This window comes from Pagrus major, chromosome 10 (genome assembly GCF_040436345.1).
Source record: "Pagrus major chromosome 10, Pma_NU_1.0".
NCBI lineage: Eukaryota > Metazoa > Chordata > Actinopteri > Spariformes > Sparidae > Pagrus > Pagrus major.
Window position 1 is genome coordinate 2,344,185 of NC_133224.1, and position 22,644 is coordinate 2,366,828.

A 22,644-nucleotide genomic window follows, 5' to 3' on the forward strand; every position below is an offset into this window, starting at 1 on the left:
TTATTTTTAAAAAATGACTTTTAATCAATGATTTGTAGACATGAACAGATTCAGTCCGACTGACACACATTACATTTCTCGGATCAACAAATGTCAAAAATCTCTTCTCTAAATGTCAATAACATGTTGACGGGAGAAAAACAGGCAGAACTCAACTGCACGGACGATAAACGTGACGTACGTTAAGGAATAAAGTGGTGAAGTAATGAGTCCTAACACCAGAGATATGTTAGCATGTTAGCATGTTAGCATGTTAGCACAACCGGTTCCCTCATCACAAAGTGATGTTCATCTGTGAAGATTATCTTGATGAATAAAACCTGGAAGGATCGTAAACTTGTGTTTGAAACAGAGATTATTTTCTGTAATAATCCAAAATACATTCAATAATCCCACAGAGGAACCGGAGTGATGCTAACCTCAGTTAGCTACAAACATACATCATTGCTACACCATCTATCTGAAAGCCTGCTGCTGTCGCATCAGTCATTATAGAGACCTTATTTCATTCAACACTTTTCTGGCAATGAAGAGACAGATAATGTTTGATCCTGTTTGAATTGAGTCTTGAATCACACATATGTTTGTTAATCAAGTCAGTAAAGTGTCAGTTTGTTGTAACATAAAGTAAAATCTCATGTAGTTTTGTGTTTAAGCACTCGGTGAACTACATCGTCTCATCGACACCAACATGGAGCCAACTGGGCTCAGAAAAGCTCGTAACGAAGTATTTAAAAAAGGAGAGCTGGTTCTGGTTCGGTTCTGTGAGCTGCTGATGTACAGGAGCAGCTCTACAGTGTTTCAGTCAGGAGACGACGTCACTAACGACACTGTCGGCTGCGTCGTCTTTATAATGACGTGTTTTCACCGTCTGATGGTTCATTAGTTTGAAGACAAACATCATCTGTGTGATTCATGACACAATTCAAACAGGATCAACAAACTATCTGTCCCTCTTCCTGCACTAACAGACAAAGTTTTTATCGAATAAGGCCCCATGGTGGTCCACAGTGGGCGTGGCTGGCTGTCTGTCCTGCTTTGAACCATGGATGTATCAAGAAACCTGGAAAGAGCACTGGAGATGGCGCCTTCATTACTATGAAAGCTGCTCGGTAAAAGTTTGAGTGTGCACACTAGAGACCGTCCGAGCCGGATAACTTCCTGTTGAGCGCCCGACTAACTTGGATGGGAAGGAAACGATTAAATCTTGCGGCTCTGGACCGAATGGATTAAATTCTGATACATCAAACGAGTCTTTTCACAGGGATTGTTTCTTTCACAATGTAAGCTTATGGGAAAAAAGTATTTTTTGACCCTGTGTCGCTGTAAGTACATGGTTTGGGCTCTATGAAAAATGGGTTCAGATCCTGGAAAAACACAACATTTTCCCAACAACACCTATTCAAGTAACTACTCTACTCAAGTCTACTTTAAAAAGTACATTTTGCTAAAAAGAAGTGAATCAAGTACATAACGGAGTAAATGTAGCTCGTCTCTACCCACCTCTGGAAATAAGGTCCCATGATGGTCCACCAGAAATGGCAAAACATTCAATTTTTTTATCTCTAAACCTTATCTGGCTGGTCAGTTTGTTAAAGGCATCTAAACACACAATAAAATGCTTAAACCAACGTTAGCTCTCTATATTTACAGCTCGTTGGTTGAGATACAGGCTATACACTGTCAACAGCTGACTGAATGCTCTTTGCTGAGTCTTTTAAGGACTCGGTAGCTTCCTCCATGTCGAGCTGGGTCGGTCAAAGGTGCTAAGAAGAGGAGGTGGAGAAGGAGAAAGGAGTGAAGGGGAGGACGGACGAAGGAGCTTCAGGAGAGCTGAGGAGCTGATCGCACCACGCCGGGTCATCCAGGTTGATTTCAACGAACGGGTCGCTGGAGCAAACCGCTGAGGAAACCAAAGACATGGACACAGGCACAACCATCAGACATTATACTGAGTTATGTTTTCCAAAAATATGTAAACACTTGTTTCCGTTCTACTGCTACTTTCTATACTGCCATGTAGTTTAATTCTTACATATTGCACCTTTAAGAAAACTGTTCTGATGTTTCATTGGATGTTTTAGCAATGGCTTGTTTGTATCTATATAAAATATCTTACATGGGTTGTTGTTGTTTCCGATCTCCTCCCCAACAGTGTCAAAGAACAGGTCGGTACTGCTCAGTGGGCTGGTCGTCTTGTCAGCGGGGTCGTCGCCCAGTGAGGGACTGGTGTTACTGGTGGGTGAAGTCTCACCAGTCAGGCCGTTCGCATCGGACTGTCCCTGTGGAGCTGGGGTGACGGGCGGAGGTGGAACAGAAGAGAAGGAAAGGTAAGACAAGTGCAGTGTTTCCTGACCGAGCCGGTGTTGGTGCAGTGTTTGATTGGTGGGTTTGCTGAAAGAGTTTTAAACGCAGCCTACCGCTCTCTCCATTGGGGCCCTTCTCCTCTGATGTTGAAGTTGTGCCGTTGGCTACTGGAGGAGGTGAGAGGTCATCTGTGTTCACTTGGTCTTTAGGAGCTGGTCGTTCTGAGATACAACACACACAAACCCAAGCACACACACGTCAGGACACACCTCTCTGTGCAGCGGTCACGTTACAGCAGTTTAAATGTAACCACACACACCCAGGTCGTCCAGGTAGACTGGCTCAAAGGTGCCGGTGGGTTCGTTGTGATGGCTGACGGGAAGCGGACGCTGCAGGTCGAACGAGTACGTCTGCACAAACAAACAAATAAGTGAGCCTCAACTGTAACATGTTACAGTGAGGAGATGTAAAATATGTGTTGGAAAGCTTTTACCCTGGCAGCTCTCCTGAGTAAGTAGAGGATGACACACAGAACAATGATCATCACGATGATCAACACCAGGATCACATAACCTGGAGACGGAGGCAGAGAGAGACAGGTCAGTTTTGTTGGCTGTTGTAGAAACGTTGGGGCTCATCGGTGCCATCGATCAATGAACTGTGATGAGAACGCAAATCAGTTTGTACACATGATTACAATCTTTGGTTGGTGGGCTGGATGATTGGGGTTTTATTGGTTGGTTGAATGGTTGGTTGGTTGGTTGGTTGGTTGGTTGGTTGGTTGGTTGATTGGCTGGTTGATTGATTGATTGGATGATTGATTGGTTGGTTGGATGAATGATTGGTTCATTCAACCATTGGTTGGTTGGTTGGTTGGTTGGTTGATTTTACACAATTCATGCATCATTTCACAGTGTTTTATATATTTATATAATATTGAAAAACGTTGCATATGGAAGGGCATCGCATTCACCAAAGACTGAAGAGGTGTTTTCTCATACAGGATTATTATTCATATCTTATCCTATCTAGTCTGTGAAAATTTAAATCTGTATCAGATAATTAGAATAATTGGTCAAGTTATAATTGAGATACTTTTTTTTATGAATTCAATTTGTTTCCGTTGAATTATTTTACTAGGTCGGGGCCTTTGTGAGCTGGACATCATGTGTTAGCAGCTGCAGTAGGAGGAATATTGTGGTTCGTCCTGGTGAAACATAGATGAAATAATAAAACATACTTACCCCAGGATGACTGACCGCCTTGTACAATTCCTGCTAAAAGAAACAGACAGCTGGTTACTGTTCAGTTCTCTGAGGTTCAGAACATCAACACAAATACAGTGTTCATTCATGGTGGTACCACACTGCCCCCTAGTGGAGAACAGGAACAGGAGAAAGTTACAAATTGTGCTCTAACACTGAACAAAACTTTTGTCTTTTCAAAACAGACGTAACATTAAAGAGTCCTTGAGTCTAACAAGGATATCTAAGACTGAGGAATAAACAAAGTCCACAGATCAGAAAGTATCAGCTGAAAAAGAGAAGACATGTATTTTCATTACTTATTAATCTGCAGATTACTTTATCAGTGAATTAGTTCATTGCATCGGCTACAAAATGTCACCAATAAAACATCACGTCATTCATTCAACATTCTCAAGTTTTTAAAGCTGCAACGAGCAAATGTTGTAAAAAGTACCTAAAAGTCGTGCTTGAAAATTGAAAGTCACCCGTAGGAAAAGTACCTGATACTGAACATACTGAAGTATCAAGTTTTCCAGCAATAACTGTACTTCAGTATTAAGAGTACATTATACATATATTTACACGTATTCCAATATCCAGAACTTTTATGAATACTTGAATCAGAGGTTTTTCTTTTTAAAATCAATGAATTTTAAAATACCTTACTTTGGCTCTGCTGCAGCATGTAATCTGCTAAGTAACTAGTTACTAGAGTGATATTATGAATGTAGTAGAGCAAAACATGTACAATATTTGTCAGTAGTAGTGGAGTGGAAGTACAAAGTAGCGGAAAATGGCAATACCCGATTAAAGTACTTCAAAAATGTACAGTACTCGAGTAAATATACTTGAAAAAATCATTGTGTGTGACATAAAGTGACTTAGTAGCCGTTGCATGCGTGTCTGAACAGTTGTGTGTCTGATAGGTCTGAGTGTTTTACAGTGTGTGTGTGTGTGCGTGTGTGTGTGTGTGTGTGTGTGTGTGTGTGTGCGTGCGTGCGTGTGTGTGTGTGTGTGTGTGTGTGTGTGTGGCTAACAGTTACAGAGTATGTGAGCATGTGATGCTTGTGGTTTGACACACAGGAAGACAAACTGAAGCACACGACTCGTAAATATGCCTTTTGCATCCGCACCACTGTGAGCTACCTGTCGTGGGTGAAGTACCCGTCGTCGCTATAGTGACTGTTGTCGTCACGGCGCCGGCGCCACCCTCCGTCCCGCTGCCTGGCGTCGAGGCTGTCGGCTGTACTGTTGTGATGTCGGTTTGTTCATTGTTGTCGTGGTTGTAATATTCTTCTGCAGTCTGTAAAAGACAGCAGAGGGAAGTCAGTTTGTGTTCGACAGCTTCACGTACATCATTCGTACATCTGTGTACTGTATTTGTGAGCAGGTTGAATTAAATGTAAATTAGGCTGTAAATGTGTCGCTCTTTGGTTGTGACTTCTGTATTTCAACTGTGAAGATGTCTCGTTGTTTCTTGGTAGTTTGACTCTTTAACGAACAGAAATAGTTTAACGTTAAGTTTTAAAGAAGCAGTTCACCCAAAAATGTGAATTCGGTCATTATCTCCTCGCACCCATGCTGATGGTTGGTTGATCGGTTGTTTTGTTATTTGTTTTGTTTTTTTGGTTGGTTGGTTGTTGATTGGTCAGTTGGTCGGTCGGTTGGATGGTTGGTTGGATGGTTGGTCGGTTGGTTGGTCGGTCGGTTGGTCAGCAGGATTACATGAGGACTACTGAGCAGATTTCTGTCAAACTTGTATGGAGGATGGGTCTTGGCCCACAATGGATCATTTCATGTTTTCTTTTTTTACCTTTATAACAAGCCTCCACCTACTTCTGTTGTTTATCAGAACGCTGCAACGCTGTTTTGCTGTGAAGCTCCAGAAATTATTGTGGACTACGAAACTTCATCTGACTCTCCATCAGCATGGAGGGAGGAGATAATGACTGGATTAAATTTTTGGGTGAACTGTTCCTTTTACTTCAAACACACCAGCCTGGTCAGTGGCTTCTAGGTTTGACTCTGTTGCTACAAGTGAAACAAGCTAATCACCTCGTCAAAAATGTTGAACCACCTCTGTAGTGTGATCCAGAGTTTACTGGGCTGGTTTTTATACAGTTACCTTATTGGCTGGTGAAGGCCCATCTGTTGCCATCGTTGATGTATTAGTCTGAGGAGAAAGGGAGGCCGACGCGTGGCCGAGAGCTTCATCTGTTTCAGCAGTTGCCAGCGGCTGAGTCGGAGGGGAACCTGTGTCTGACATGGAAGAGACACACGTGAATCAGCCAGATGTTTTCTGAACCCTCACACAACACAGGACAGATGCAGGATGTGGACAGTGTCAGCGTGGTTATGACGGATGGTTTTACACGTACACAGGAACATCAGAATGGAAGAAATATGCAGAAAACATCAAATTCACCATAATAGAAACACTGTTGGATCGACCAAATCTCAGGAATAAGTCTTAGCTGAGTACGTTTCTACAAAACCACAGAAAAGACTAAAACTGGACGTTTGTTTATGTTGAATTTTCTGTTTCTCTCCTGTCACTTTGTTGCGCATATACTCTGGTTAGGTTTGGGCATAAAAACACTTGGTCAGGTTTAGGAAAACATCACGGATTGGCTTAAAACCCCAGTTTAGGTCGCCACGATCACAGACGGGTATGGTCTGACTTCCCGTGAAAAACACTTTAAAAATATCCGGCGGTGTGACTTGAACTCCAGTCGGCCGTTTGGCAGCCTCGTCACCACCACCTGCCCCTCAACTTCCTGCTGTAACAGGTGGTTAATAAGCACATAATGTGAAGCTGCCACATTGGGTACACATGTCAACATTGGACATTTCTGTGGTTTGCAGAAAGGTTAACTGCTAACTTTACATCCTGGTGTCTGGGCTGGTCCAACATGTCAGTTAGACCTCAGACTGGTAATGACAGTTTGAGGTGGCAGGTTGTCATAGTAACACAAAAAAAACTTCCTGACGTGACTGTCATTGTCCGTCCTCGAGATCAGCTCGCTATCAGCAGTTTAATAACATTTGGGAACCTCTGCCATGTACAGTACAGGAGAGCTACAACAAATCACTGATTAATCAAGTCTGCTGTCACTTACTCGTTGTGTCATTGACAGACTTGTCACCTTGTGGATCAGCAGTTCCACCTTCTCCTCTGGAAAACGAAGACATTGCTAGAACTGAGACAGAAAAACAGAGTGAAGTTATTACACAAGGCCTCAAACTGTATGAAGCAGAATCATTGGAAACACCTGTAAATTAAAGTAAATATCTGTCAGTGAAGAAAACAGAACATAAATGAACACATATCCAGCGGCGGAAGAAATACTCAAATCTTTTACTTAAATGAAAGAAGCAATACAACTGTGTGGAAATACCCTGTTACAAGTCTAACATCACCAGAGTATTCCCATCAAAATGGACTTAAACACACGATATGTAATTTCTGCTGCTAGGAATAAACACCTGGACCTTCACCTGCTTGCTAGTTTACACTTAATGTGCAGGAACGTTATCTGGCTGGTAGTGAACACTCCACTGAACAACCACCGCTGCTGAGGGAAATCCATCCGACACGACTCGGGCTAAAACGTTTACAGATGAGGTCATGTTTTAAAGTTTTAATCACGTCACCTTCGCCGCCTTCCTTCCTCTCTGACTCTCTCCCTGCCGTGATAGCGACAGGCGACCAAATGAAACGTTAGCTTGAGTAAACACAAGTCGAGTCGGTTTTTAGACAGTTTAATCCAGAAATCTTACATATTATATCTTAAAGAATGGCCCATTTCATATTATTAGATTGGATTGTAATTATTGATGCATGAATGTGTTTAATGAAGCAGCTGTTAAAAGTGGAGCTCCCTAATCTTACGTCTGAGTTGTCATACAGTCGTATAAATAACGCTTTTTGGGATTGTTGTTGTGGCCTAAAATGTCTAAACTCACAACAGCTTTTCTAAAACATTACAATGCATGTTGCAGTGATCTTATTAGGTGTTTTTGTCAGTCTCTGATTTTGTAACAGCTTCTGTCAGTCGATGACTTCCATTTGTTGCATGTGGCACAAAACAGTTTACCCTGCTGCCGTGCAGAACATCAGGGATTCGCCTTTCATGGTGTAAAGCTGTAATGTTTGTTGGTAGATGTGAGTTGTTGTGTTGCACGTCTGCAGCCTCACAACCACAAACAAGCTCTAATACGTGCACGTGTGGCTCAACAGAATTAGGTTGGTCGTGCAGAATTCACAGGGATCGGTTGAATTTTGCGTTAATTGTGGCGATCACAACGTCACTACTTCCTGGAGGGACTGATGAACAGAGTTGGTTACTTTCCACCTCTGCGCTCGTCTGCACATAAACTCAGTCAAAGTTATCAGGTGGGTTTGCTGATGGTCTCTTCACAGAACTGCTGCTGCAACAAGTTTTCATATGTGTGAAAAGGACGAACACTGGTGTGAAAATGTGAGCAAAGAAGTCGGAGAAGATCATGTAGGAGCACATTAATCTTATATTTACTCACTTATACTTCTTTTATTGTTACTCTGACCTCTGACCTTTGAGCTATGTTCTGTTGGTGAAGCTCAATCCTCCTAACAGCTTTTTCTTTTTTAATATATAATGCATGAATCTTCTACGGTTCATATTTGATACATGCGCACCGGAAAGGAAACTATTTATTCATTATGTTGATTCAATATAACATTTTCTTATCATTTCTGTTGCAGAACAAGTTACAATACAGAGGAATCTATATTAACACGGTCGTGGTTTCATATTGAAACAAAATAAAATCAGTAAATTTGCAAAAACCTGCGTTATTTTGCTAATTTAAGGTGGAATAAATGAGGCTGAGCTAATAGTTTTCCGGGGAAATAAACCTCGAGGCGACAGTGAAAATAAATAATGTGGATTTCATTTGAAATTATTAACGCACACGCAGTTTTATATTTCATAAAAATGATCAGATACACTTTTCTCTTTCTTGAAGTGTTTTGCATCCAATTTCGTGACATTTCAAGCTTCCTCTCGTTAATTTATTCACCTGTATCGCAGCGTTTGTCTGCTCCGTATTACTTCCTGTGTATGCCAGACGTCCTTGAATGAACCCTTGAATCATTGGATATTCAAGTGTTTGTTACTGCAGAGGCCACTCACTGGAGATTACAGCAGAACTTCTTACGATCGGCAGTGAAGCCACGAGGCTTCGTGTCAAAACAATCCAAGCTCGAGCCTCGGGAGTTTTGAATGTTGGCGTGCGAGCGAGCGCGGGAGCCCCGATCGAGTTCACCTGCAGCGTTTCTATTCTGCTTTTATTCACTCTAAATCAATAAATCAGAGCTTGTCATCAGTCTGAAAAACAACACAAACAAAAGGAAGTACGTTTGAGATGAGACTTACTGAGGAAGCAGAGGAGACTCCACGAATTCTTCATGGTTACGATGATGATACTTCTCTTTTTCTTTCTAAAAATAAGTCTCTAAAGATGGTGGATGATCATCAGCGAGGCAGCCGAGTGTCCTTTAAATGGATTTAATTTGTTCCTTTTTCCACGACCGTCTTCCTCTAACCTCCGCTCTCACTTCTTGTCTGCAAGCTCTCTGCTTCGAACCCTCTCTCTCTTCCTGTGTCTGCAGCTCGCTCTCGCTCTCTCTCTCTCACATCCTACCTGCTGCTCTCTTCTTGCCTCTTACAATGTTAAAGGAACAGTTCACCCAAAAATGTGCACAGCAAAACAGCGTTGCAGAATTCTCCTAAACAACTGAAGTAGCTGGAGACCAATAAAACATTAAATGGCTCCGTACAGCTCGTCTGAAGTAGGTGCATAAGCTCAATGGAAAAAACTGACTGGATTTGAAAAGATAAAAGATTTACATGTTTGGGCGACTGTTCCTTTAAGGGATACACTGTAAAATAATATTTTAGACAAGTCTTCATCACTTGGAAAGGACATACATATTTTGTCCATGCAGGGTGTATTTATATTCTGGTATTCATTCTTTTCAGCCTGCAATCACATGTTTCTCTACTTTAACTTGTCCTCTCCCCCTCTCTGTTTCTGAACATCCCGCCACCCTTACTCTCAGTCTCTCTCTCTATATATATATATATATACAGTACATAACACTCTCTGTGTCTCTCTACCCTCTAAATCTCTCTCGGTATAAGTCAGTATTCAGGAACTGAGTCATCGACCACAGCGCTAGCTCCACATCGACACAGGATGCTCACTCAGTTTTTGACTTCTTACCTCAGTAACACAGTGTCGGACCTGCCGAGTGCTTTTTCTCACTTTGTCATGTTTGAAGACACATACAGTACAGAAGACCTTTAATGTCGTACTTTTATACAATGATTTGTCTACATAAATGTTATCAATATGACCGTTAATTGATATTTGACTGTTAAAAAAACAATGAAATGCTTTTATGAACCATTTATCAAGCAATTGTAAACATCACTTGCATAATTATAATTAAGAAAGTGGAAAATAATATGAATGCATTTTATTTGTAAGCAACAATCAAGTCACCCAAAGACACTTTACAAACCAAATGGATAAAACAGGTAAAACAATGCATTCATTACATTCACTGAGGTCTCAGTTGCAGCCTAGATGAAGCTACAGATGTGCACCAATGCAGACTCCAGATGTTAGGACGAGCCACAGTGACGGTCCAGCCTTCCACAGTGCGGCGTCTGGAGAGAGGAGAGATTCAGTTCAATAAAAGAAAACAAAATGGAAATGTACTTTAAAGCAAATGTGGTATCAAACATAAAGAAACACATTCTGAAGGTCTGAAGAGTAGCATCAAAAACTGTGCCATCAAAGTTAAAAGAGTCCGGCACAATTTAGTTCTTCTATCTGGATATCCATTAGGGCCTGACTGTGCTTGTGTCGACAGCTGCTGCAGTGCGATCAACACCCTGGTTTTTATCTGTTGGTTTTTTATTTGACATCAGTGTTTATCAGAGGCTTTTCAGACATAACATGTGGCATCGTCTGCAAACAGACACACCAAATCCTGTCATGCCACAGCTGGAGATTATAAAACTTAGACTTTTAAGTGTAGTGTTCAATAAAATGTCATCTCTCTCTGTAGTCAACGTGGGCATACAGAAGTTTCACCTGAAGTTTAAAGGAAAAGAAGAATGAATCCAAAACACAACCAAAAATAAAATACAGTAAAACAAAATGTAAAAGTAAACAATTATGAGATGAAATGCTGTCACTCACTCAAAAAGATGAGTGGATGTCAACCAGAGGAGAAAGAGGTTACCTGAGGAGGAAGTGGTTGAGTTTTCAGGTGTTTCAGGTGATTCAGGTGTCATGACGTTGTTGTCGTCACCACTGCCAACAGGAGAATCTTCATCATCAGACTGTTGGAATTCATAATCATAATCACCGTCCCCCCTTTCTAACACATTTGTAGCACCTATAAGGAACAAAAGAGCAATTTCAGCTTGTCCGACCCGTCCTGTGTGTGACCCGTCCTGTGTATGACCCGTCCAACCACCCCAAACGCCTCCCAACTCGGCCTTGACTTGGATTTTCTCGGTCTTTAAACCACTTCAGAAGATGAGGGCCTCCAGACATGTTGCTGTCTGCCTCCACACAATCAATTACTGTACCTAGCTTCAGCCAAAGCCAGGCTAGCTGTTTCCAGTTTCTCTACTAATCTGAGCTAACCTGCTAATGGCAGATGCATCTTAATAAACCCTACCAGCATGAGAGAGGCATCAGTCTTCTTTTTTCTGTTATCTTAACAGCTTTTTACTGTCTTGACACATCGCAGTCTCGTGAAGGCTAAAGATGGCACAGATTCACAGAATAAACGGGGGTTTGACACCCTCAGGCTAATACCTCTTTCCGAAAGAGGAAGAAGGCACTGACTGGACTGTGATGATGATTTTATTGCTGCTGTGGACGTCTTACCTGAGGCCTAAGTCGCTATTGAGTCCTTCGATCGTAGACCATGAACTCACCAATCACTGTTCATTCTACACAGTTTTCTGAATGTTCTGCAGTCTCTCATTTACAGTGACGACGCCTTCAGGATGTTTTCTGTGCCGTTTGTAATTGATGAAAGTTAATAAATCAGAGAGTCTTGGCTGAACCAGATGTAAATATGTTAAATAGTGGTTTATTGCTGTCATGTCATATCATCGTTCTTTTCTTCTGATTTGATTAAGATTGATAATCATTAAGAAGTTGTGCTTACCGGACAAAGATCATTACAAAACACATTTTTCAATTGTAAAAAACAAAAAATCAGATTTAGCAGATTCGTATCTTTTAACGTGTTGAAGCTTTTTCGTTTCTCTGACTCACCGACAGCCCAGATCAGCAGGTAAACCTTGATCATCGTCATCATCATCATCACCTCTTGAACGATTCTTCTTTTTCTTCTTCTTCTTCAAACGTGAGGCGTACACCCAGTTCCTCCAGCTGACTGACTGGCTGCCACTTCACGACTGTATCTTGTGTGCACCAAGACAGGAACCGGCTAACCACAGTGTGTCGAGGCGGCTTTTCGAAATGGCAGACTTCACACCCCAGCTGATAATTGGCTCAAGTTCAAAGCAGTCAATGACGAGAGACAAATATTTTTTTTTTATCACGTTTGGATTGCACCATGAATTACACATTTGATGTCTGACAATTTAGCTGTTAAAACGAAGCATCCAGTTAGTTCGACGAACAATACGAACACCGCTTAGCAAAAAGCGCCGATCGTGGCTGCTTTTTCACGCTTTAATCTGTTAAAAAAAACTTCACTCTTTTAAAGTAAAAGCCATTAATCTGTAATACAGCGTTTCCTGAGATGCCTGCTGACCTCTGAGCTATTGATTGACAGCTTATTTGACCTGTTTGGAGCTTCTATGTGTGCCCTGTGTCCGGCAACAGCCAACAAGTCATTGTATAGACAGGAGACCCAGTCCTATTTCCCTGTTCTTGTTTTGACAACTTGCCAGTTAAGTGTCTGGGAGTTTCAGTAGTGCATCAAACTCCTACAAAAACAGTCTTCTTATTCCCAATTACCATTTCAGTCACAATATTCCATGATTAAATGATGACAAAATGGCAAAAAGAAGTGCGATTGCGGATGCTTTTTCAAAAAACTCCTCTCATATCACAGCAGACAGCCAGCCTCACCATTTGAACATATCCAGTAATATATAGTTTATATGTGTTGGAAATTATGCAAGTTTATGTAGTTTTATGCACTTTGCCTTCTGAAAAAGCTGGGTTTTTTTGATCGAAGCACTTGTTTTACTACATCGTCTTGCTCAATATACGTCACTAACAACCATCACGGCTGTCACTTCGACACCAAACACGTAATAAAAAATGTGTTGTAATGTAAAAATTTAGTTTGATTGTTTGCCTCCGTTGTTGTTGACGATCATCTTACAGTAAAAAAAGGCGTTGGTAACTTACAGACCCCTGATACCTCCAAATACATTCAATACCATTTAAATAAACAAATCTGATTTATAATAAACTAGTAGAAACAGACTTAAAACAAGAGAAAGCAAAGCTCAACCGTCTGAAAATCAGATTGTCAAAATCAGTTTATTTATTTCCACATCATTTTGGCAATAATTTATTCAAAAGGAGAAACTGTGCTTCACCAGCAGGTGGCAGTGTCGACGTTCAGCAGGTTGGTCCATGTCTCCATGGTAACACAGTGTGTATTATGTAGAGAGGCTGCATAGGAGCACGACAGCAAATCATTTCAACCTTTTCTTTAGATAAAAAATGGACAAAAATGAAAGAAATCTGCCAACAAAAATCAGACACTTTACATTAGAAGAGCAAATGAGATAACGTCAGATCTGATATTTGCATAAGACAGAAGATACATCTTGGTTTCTTGCACTGAAATCTCTGCGTAGGTCAAAGTAAGGCTTCGTCATCACTCTGTGTGCGTAAAGACACATCAGGAAAACATGAAAACAACAGGAAGACACGACTGATCTCAGAGGCTCCTCCTCCTTTGATTCAGATTTTCATTTGCAGCATCAAAATTTAAAATGTAGAACTTTGATCGGCTGTAGCACATGTGAAACTGTGTGATTTATAACAATACTGGTACCGGAGAGCGTCTCTTGTTTGGTTTGTTTAGAGTCCAGACATTAAAGTAACATCTGCCTGGAGTGAGTTATTTTAAAGGCATACTATGCAGGATCTGTCGGTTACTGTGTGTAAACACACCATTCGAAGGTGCAGCGAGTCTTTCTAGAGAAAGATAGTTGATTCAAGAGTCTGATTGTCTTACATCTTTTGTAAAATAACAAAACAAGAAAGTACAGGGAGACACTGCCACATAGTTCTAGTAGATCATAAGTGATGATTGAGAGGGAGTATTTGTGCATGAGTCTATATACTGTTCTTAGATAGCCTACCTTTAAAAAATAAATATGTAAATGTGTGTGAGTAGCAGTAGGATTGTTTAAACTGTTGACACAAACTCTGCAGTTCACCAAAAAACAGACCTTCTGGAGAAACAAGACGGGAACGGTTCATTTAAAAAGGGGTTTAGTTGAGTAGATGGTCCTCCTCTGCCTCCTGCTGTCCATCTGCAGTATCAACTAACTGAACTTAAATGCTCCATTACTTGGTGGTAGTACTGGCCCTAAAGCTCGTTTTGAACGGCATCAGGTTTGCTCTTAAAGCTACAGTTGTTATCTTTGAAGCATTTTTGTTATATTTGTAGAAAATACTGTCACATCCCGACAGCAATCAATAAATCAGCTCCTTCCAATCGTTTCACTGGGGTCACATGTAACGACCTGCCTGCTCATTGTGCAGGATGACTCTTCCACAAGCCCAGGTGGATTTACTGCTAAAGCTATGAGCAAGCTAGTAACATAAGAATGGCAGAGAAAGTTTGAAAAAATGGCCGCCACAGATATTTACTACTTGTGCAAAGTTTTTTCATAAAAGACCATAGAAAACTATTTGCACCAATCTCATAAATATGTCGAAAAACGTCGACTTATCTTCAAAATAATTTCATCATCTGCATATAAATACCATCCATATTCACACAGGGGGAAAATATTCAAGTGCTGCCAGGAATATAAACATCGTGTACATACAAATCTATGCATAGAAACAATAATCACTCACATGTTGCATCACAGCTCCGAGTGCAATTTATGTGCATGTGTTGTGCTTGTACTTTTAGGTTTTTAGATCACTGAGTCTTCATAAAGCAGCTCCTTGACTCGCTAACAGACCAGCAGATCGTTGTCAGCGGCTGTTACTCCTCAGCGGAGCAGTCCGGTGCGATGCTGTGCTCCTGTGCGGCGGCGGCCAGCTCTTTCAGGAACTCTGCGAACAGGACGATGGCGAACACTCGGCTCTTGGCTTGGGGGGGAATGGGAGGGCAGGGCGGCAGGACGCTGAGAGGAGGCAAAGCAAGAGCGTTCCTCATGGTGCCGTTAGGAAGAGATGGGTCCAGGATGATGTCCCCGCCCGGAGACTGGAGGCACTCTGAAAGACACGAGGACATGTGATCGTGAAGCAACAAGAGGCTTCAAACAAAGTCAAAACAGCGTCTGAGATTCCTCCTGTCAGACTAGACCTTCCCAATAACATATTTGGACGAAAACAAAAATCTAGTTTTGTCTTCTGTAGACGAACTGCAGCTAAAGCCTCCAGTTGGGTGTTTTACCGTGTGTGTGTTCATTTACCTCTAAACTTGCTGTCTTGGTCTTTAGCTAACAGGAACCTCCAGGCCTGAGTGATCAGGGCGGGATAGTCCGGTCTAGCCGACACGTAGCGCTCTATCTGAGCGTGCACCGACACTAACACCTGAATACAAACACACACGTACAGAGGATTAACAATACAAAACAATGGACTGTCTGTGTGTGTGTGTGTGTGTGTGTGTGTGTGTGTGTGTGTGTGTGTGTGTGTGCGTTACCTGGTACAGTGTGCGGACGTTGGGCTGGTTGTGTGTGTCTGTGCTGAGCAGGAAGGACCTCAGCAGAGGTTGCGGGTACGACACCAGCTGGGCCAGGATACCCGTCACCAGCAGGTTCACAGCGATGGAGTTTTCCAGAAGGTTCTCCAGCCGCGACAGCAGGACGCTGATGAACGGACCTGTTGCATCATGGGAAACTACAGGTCAGTGTGTGTGTGACAGGGAGAGAACACTTTGACATCTAATTCCTGAAAAGCACAGACCTGTGAATGGAACTCCAAGCCTCCTGCTGCCTTTCTTACTGCTGCTCCTCCTCTCCTCTCCTTCCTCCTCCTCCTCCTCCTCCTCTTCCATCGCCTCCTCCTCTGCCTCCTCCTCTCTGTCGTCCCACGAGGAGCCAAACACAAAACCTTCGCCCTCGTCTTCCAGTTTTTGCCTCAGTGCTCGGACTCGTCTCCTGAACATGCTGATGTCATCTGTGATGTCATCACAGTCTGGCTCCACGCCCAAAGAGAGCATGAGCTCTTGGTATCGGGACAGGAAGTCGTCATTATTAGTGACCTTGTTACCAGGCAGGTTTGGAGACTTGGCATCAGTTGCACACGGCTGTAGCTCAGATTCTGAATGGCCATTGGGTAAAGGGCTTGTGGATAAACCGTGATGTTGTGTGTGGATTTGATTCAGTTTGCAGTTTTGCTGAAACGTCTTCCCGTCTTCATCCGTATCATCACATTCGTCGATGATGTGATTCTTTACATTAAAACCGTTGATGAAAACCTGACGACCCCTTGTTTCTCCTTGTACTTCAATCCTCCTCACCTCCTCTTCTCTGTCGTCTCTCCTCCTCCACATCTCCTTTCCACAATCCGCACTCCTCCTCCTCACCTCCTTCCCATAATCCTCGCTCCATCTCCGCTCCTCCTTCCCTCCGTCCTCGCTCCTCCTCCGTGTCGACATTATACTATTAACCGTTTCCATCACCGTCCTCCCTGTTGTCGTTAACATTGTTGTGAAATTTGTTGTCGTCGCTGCTGTTTGCACTCGTTGGCCGTTTGAGATGCTTCCACGTGCCCGTCGATTCGCTGCCATGATTCGCTCCAACATGGCCGCCTTTGTGTCTTTCTGTGCGACGAGATCGTAGACCAGAACATCGTCCTCAAACTCAGACTCCTCCACATAGGAGCCATGCACCAGCTTGGTGGCAGTGCGTCGCATCTCCTGGATGTGTCGAGGAGGCAGAGGGGAAGGTGCAAGTGTAGTAATACTCCTGTCGACCTCCATGCTCACGCCGCCATTTGCTAGAGCCAGATCGTCATCTGCAAAGATGTCGTCCCACTCCAGCTCCAGGGCCGAGCTGGCTCTTCCCACCTGGTTTCCCACGGAGACGGTATCCGAGGAGGACGGGGTGGGGGAGAGGGCTAAAGGGGGAGGAGTGACAACCAAAGAGCAGATGGAGTCGCTCTTGCCTCGCTGAACGATCTCTTCTTCGTCTTCTGCATCATCCCCTGGTGTGTCAGATCGGTATTCATGAGGCGAAGGGTTGATCCCGTCATACGGAGCCGACCAGAACCGACATGCCCTGCAGAAAAACAAAACTCATCAGAAATTTAAAAAAAAATTTAAATAAAATCAAACTCCAGCATGTAAAGATCAAGTCAGCGTCATTAGCAACTTTAACTGAACATCTTATGCTTTTTAGCCATGCCAGCGGTACAGGCCCAGAGCCAATAGCTCCGCCTGATCATGGAGGAACCTAAAAGCTGAGACTGACCTGTGTGAAGTGGAGATGGCCTGACGGGCGTCCCAGAGGTAGTGGAGATAGTTTACATCCATCAAAAAGTCTGAACCTCGACAGTAACCCACACTGTCTGACACCGACAGATCTGACACAGACAGACAATCTAAGTTAACATAAACGTGTATTACAGAGTATTCACGTGTGAGGCGTTGATGTGCGTTGGTCGTACTGACCTGCTCCTTTGGGCCAGTGGATGTGCTCTGAGTGTGAGCGTGTGTTAGTGTTGTGAAGGTTCCCCGGACACCAGGAGGGCATGAGGAGCAGGAAGGAGGCGGCGCTGGAGGAGTAACAGTCCCTCTGCTGCAGGGAGCAGCGCTGCTTCCTGCTCAGGTGACTGCAGGGAATCAGATACCTGAGGACACGGACACTTCCTGCTCAGTCACAGCAGAGTGAAATATCACAACAACTATAGGACGCAGTGCTCTCATTGGTCAGACCAGCCTATAATCATTATATATTTCTAGCCCACTGATAATATGATTTTTCCCTCATAATTGAAGGACAAATTACGGCACAAAGGAAGCAAATCAAAACAGGAAGTGGCATTGTTTTCCCTGGTCACTATCGGCAAGTAACAATGGAACAACTGGAATAACAGTGGGAGAAGAAGCCGCCTGCTGATGGAGGAGGCAAAGAAGGAGAGTGATAGAAACGGAGATAAAACAAGAGTGACCAGACGGACATTCACTTGATGGAGACACTCCGGTGTTGTGTCAAAGTCCGTTCCCCCGTTGATATGTGTTTCCTCTTAGCACCGGGACATGAGACGGTTGGAAAGTTGTCTGTTTCCGTTATAAGTATATCTCGTACAAGTATAAGCCAAATACTTACTATACTTGTCAAAATAAACTAAGTCAACTGAGATGGATCTATGAATCTGTCACACTGACCTGAACACCAGCTGCAGCATGACGTCTTCACAGAAGAGACCGATCAGAGTCCTGAACAGAGCCAGAGACACCGTACCCAACTGATGGACACACATACAGGTAAAGGTCAAGGTAGAGCTCACTTACATGTGTAAAGAGTCATTAAAACAGTGGATTGTGCTCAGTGTGCTACCTGGAAAGGTGTGTTGACCCGGCTGACCAGTGTGTCCAGGATGTGCACGTTGTCATGTGTGTGCAGCAGGATGAAGGACAGGAAGGTCTGCAGGAGGGCGGGCTCAGGGATGGAGCGCAGGAACAGGTCCAGGTACGCCGTGGTGGTCATCACCTCCTCCACCGTCAGCTACACACACACAGACACACACAAAATGCACAGTGAAATTATACCTCCAATGTATTTAAATCCTGCTGGAATTATTGTGATAACGTGTGAATTTTCACCAGGGAAACAAGAACATCACATGAGCTCTGTAGTGGTGATTTCATCATTACATCGTTCAGACCTGAACCCTGAACCCTCTCTACACGCAAATAAACATGTACATCACTGGGACAGACATGATGTGTTTTTACACAGAGTAAGAAAGCACTTAATGTAGAACATCTGCTGAATTTACAAGAAGGCCCAAATAATGAAGAATTTGTCAGAGACAGAGATTCACAAGGTTTATAAAGTTCCTCCAAACTCAACAACTCACTAAACTGAGTGATTTTTAAAGGGAGTCTGGTGTAAATGGTGAAATCAGTTGCTAAATGTCGGCAGGTAATTTGCACCTAAGACACGGAAGCAGGCAAGAAAACAAATAACGGAATGTGTTGCATTTAATGCAGAATTCACAAGAAGGCATGAAGGATTTTAAATTGGTCATAGCTGTTTAACCAAGTTTTATTTTAAGCCTCTCCTCACGCAAATCTCTCAGAATTGTGCAATTTGTTAAGGGTGTCTGGTGCATTCACACCTGAACGTAGATGTAAATACCAGATCTGAACAGGCCCTATTTGTCCTCTGACCCAGAAGTATGGCAGCACCTCAAAACATCACACAGGACAATAAGGAAACAGAGGCAGTGGTGATGAGTGGTACCTTGTGCAGAGCAGGAGCCAGTACAGGCACCAGGAAGCCGTTGTAGATGTAACTCAGCAACTGAGAGCGGATGGAGGGATGAGCGACCTGAGAGAGACGGACAGCGAGTTGACTGTAGGACTATTCAATGTGTGTGTGTGTCTTTTTGTGAGTGTGTGTGTGTGTGTGTGTGTGTCTTTATGTGTGTGTGTGTGTGTGTGTGTGTGTGTTACCTTGGTGACAGCACTACAGAAGTCCAGCGAGTGCAGGAAGTGGACGAGAGCCGGAACCTGTTGAACCCAAACACCAGGTGAGAGCGACGTCATCATCAGTCAATGAAATTTAAGTAGATGATTTAGGCGAGTTGATCATTTTCAGGGGTGAACTGTTCCTTTAAGTACTTTCTCTCCCTCATCACCTTCTGGCTTCATCCGTTTATTCATTCATCACTCAAATATCATCGTCTCAACCCTTTTTCATTGTGCTAACAAACACAGTGTTACCTGCTGCCAGTCCGCCTGGTCCAGACAGTGCCAGTCTTCACTGTAGACCTGCAGCCTGGCTGGAAGAGACGAGTACAGACCAGACAGACCTGTGGCCAGCACCTGTCAACACACACACACACACACACACACACACACACACACGAAGGCAGGTTAGCATTTCAAGCACTCCGGCTTTTGTGGAAATTAAATTCCAGTGCAGATTCCAGTGTTTTGTTAATGAAGAGCAGAGACTGAGGGCAGAGTAATGACTCATTTAACGGGATCAGTTGGGTCAAAGATCGTTAAAGCAATAGTTCTACATTTGGGGAAACATGTATATGATGCCGCTGTTATATTTGTAAGGTAAATATGAAGCCACAACTGTCAGATAATTAGCTTAGCTTAGCATAAAGACTGGAAACGGAGGGAAACGGGTAGCCTGGTTCTGTCCAGAGGTAAAAACATCCACCTAACAGCACCTCAGTGCGTCTCCGTTTTCTTGCAGAGAGATCTTTATATTCAGTATGACACCAACAGTGTGTTAGTTTAGCTTAGCTTAGCATAAAGACTGGAAACAGAGGAAAGAGCTAGCATATCAATGCCTCCAAAGCTACCCAGCTGTTGGCTACAGCTGGGTAGCTTAGCTTGACCTTCATGACCCGTAACCTTAATGTAAACATACGAGAGAGGTTTAAATCTCTTCGAAAACAAATCAGTGTTTTTCCCAAAATGCAGAACTATTCCTTTAGTAGGAGAGGAGAGAGAAAAAGAGAGAAGAAATAAACAACAACAACAACAACAGCAGCAGCATCAGTCTCGTTAACAATCAGGCAACCGTCCAATCACGTGCAGACTTACTAATCCCTCTCTGTGTACGAGCCAATCTCACACTGGTTTACTAATCTGCTCGCTACATAAAGATTGAGGTCAGAGTGTGGTTACATGGGCTTAAACCTCACACACACACGCACACACACGCGCACACACACAGGTGGCACGTGTTTAAGTGTCTTTGCTCGCCCTTTCACAGACACGCTCCCTCCCTCTCTCTCTCTCACAGTGAAGGATCCAACATGGCCGACACTTAATTTTTACATCTGTGCGACGTCAGTGTTTCTTAACAGCTGCTGGATGGATTCAGCAGATGTTAGCGAGCAGACAAGCTAAACTAAAACACTGGAGGATTTCACCTGCTTACATCAGCACGTTAGCGCTGAGCTCAGCCTCACAGAGCTGCTAGCATCACAGTCTTGTTTGAAACTCTAATTGTTTTACTGTCATTAACATTTTTAGTTTTACATGTTTTTAGATTAATATATTCATACGTTTGTATTATTATTAATTGTATTTAGTGTTTTCTGGTCTGTCCGTTACTAAATTACAGTAATTTTAAACTTAGGTACAAAATTCAAAAGTTTATTATCTATTTATTTCCTGTAAATGACCTCTCGCTGGCCACCAGGGGGCGGGATCACTGTTTTCTTTGTCCAGTGCTGAAGTTCATGACAGAAAAACATTCCCATCATCCTCAGCTGTACTTTGTCTGCATGTTAGCATGTCGATGTTAGCATTGAGTTGTAGCACAGGGCTGCTAGCGGCTGTGGACTTCATATCTCTTGATTATTTTGTTCTTTATTTATTGTAATTGTCAGTGTTTTTCTTGACATTAAGGTTTTAAATGCTTCTTCATCTTGTGATATCTCATCTCATCTATACATTTCTCGGTTGCTTTTCCTTCTTCCTTCTTCTCCTCTTCCTCAATTTGTTTTTTAATTAACTGCCACTGTATCTCTCTCTCACTGTCACACACACACACACACACACACACACACACTCCCTGAGGAGGCAGCGTGAGCTCATTAGTTTATTACATAACTTGTGATAATGAGATTACAATGCAGAGGGGAGATGAATGGAGCGCCGCACCAAACAGACTACAGACTCCACTAATTTAAACAATAATCTCATTCATAAAAAATGTATTGAGCGGGTTATTAGAGGCCCTTTTTAATCTGTTAACTCCAACCAATACACGCGCTTTTATCCTGCTTTCATGCACTCAGAAAAAACATGTTCATGTCCTTTTTCTTCCTTAGCTAAGCTCAGCGAACGTGGAAGAACTGGCAGCTCTGCTCAGAAAACAAACCTTTACATTATCCACAGCTGCTTTGACTAATCTGTGTGATATAACTTTTTAAAGCTTTCTGTGGCTTTTAGGATCCCTTTTTTGTTCTGTTGCATCTATTGCCACAATGGCAGCTAACGATCTGGATAAGTTGTCAGAAAGGTTGATAAAAGAGATCACACGCTCTTCTTTCTTCCAAGTTTTCAGTCTATGACACCATGTTAACCTTTTATCGCTGTGTTCAGTTTTAAGCATTCAAAATATGGACGCCAGAGGCAAAGACAGCAGAATGCAACTCGACTAATGGGCTTATCTCTGTGATCCACGTCTACTGAGAGACGCTGAGTAAATCCTTGACATTTCCAAGTTTAGGAGACACGAGATGACCCTGAAAACTGGTGCTAACAGACGATGAGCGCAGGCGTCTTGGCCTGAACCGTCAAGGTTGAGTGACGAAGGATCCAAACTATCTTATCCTCGATATTTCCTGTTTATACGTGTGTGTGTGTGTGTGTGTGTGTGTGTGTGTGTGTGTGTGTGTGTGTGTGTGTGTGCACTCACAGGACAGAAGTATGTGTTCTCGGCGATGTGCTTGGCGACTCGAGGATCGGAGGCCGACAGAGACATGATGAGCAGCAGAGCATCTCTGGCCTGCTGACCGACCGAACCCTGCCTGAGGGAGAGAGAGGATGAAGGTGGTGGTCCGGCTGTGTTATGTTCTGGTAACTTGACCCAAACCCGCCCAACCCAGGAGTCAGTTTCAGGTCATGGTTGTGTGT

At 43.0% G+C, this 22,644-nt stretch overlaps 2 protein-coding genes across 3 annotated transcripts in view; both read right to left on the reverse strand.

Moving 5' to 3' along the window:
- On the reverse strand, positions 1-9,192 carry LOC141003616 (uncharacterized). Its single transcript, XM_073475008.1, has 10 exons — positions 8,972-9,192; positions 6,674-6,754; positions 5,680-5,813; positions 4,701-4,857; positions 3,552-3,584; positions 2,801-2,880; positions 2,627-2,717; positions 2,421-2,528; positions 2,120-2,290; positions 1-1,903 (listed from the first exon to the last, which is right to left on the reverse strand). The coding sequence occupies exons 1-10, from the start codon at positions 9,003-9,005 to the stop codon at positions 1,767-1,769; spliced, it is 1,026 nt and encodes a 341-aa protein (XP_073331109.1). The 5' UTR covers positions 9,006-9,192; the 3' UTR covers positions 1-1,766.
- A 3,937-nt stretch (positions 9,193-13,129) lies between these two features.
- LOC141003602 (FHF complex subunit HOOK-interacting protein 1A-like) overlaps positions 13,130-22,644 on the reverse strand; it is a 15,279-nt gene continuing 5,764 nt past the window's right edge. For both annotated transcript variants that reach the window (XM_073474984.1, XM_073474986.1), the window contains 12 exons: positions 22,427-22,538; positions 19,759-19,860; positions 19,489-19,545; positions 19,277-19,363; positions 18,368-18,535; positions 18,196-18,275; positions 17,479-17,657; positions 17,279-17,390; positions 15,771-17,086; positions 15,508-15,686; positions 15,275-15,395; positions 13,130-15,074 (listed from right to left, as the gene is read on the reverse strand). In XM_073474984.1, the coding sequence (XP_073331085.1) occupies positions 14,842-15,074; positions 15,275-15,395; positions 15,508-15,686; positions 15,771-17,086; positions 17,279-17,390; positions 17,479-17,657; positions 18,196-18,275; positions 18,368-18,535; positions 19,277-19,363; positions 19,489-19,545; positions 19,759-19,860; positions 22,427-22,538 (2,746 nt within the window). In that variant the 3' untranslated portion in view covers positions 13,130-14,841. The remainder of the gene's footprint in view (positions 15,075-15,274; positions 15,396-15,507; positions 15,687-15,770; positions 17,087-17,278; positions 17,391-17,478; positions 17,658-18,195; positions 18,276-18,367; positions 18,536-19,276; positions 19,364-19,488; positions 19,546-19,758; positions 19,861-22,426; positions 22,539-22,644) is intronic.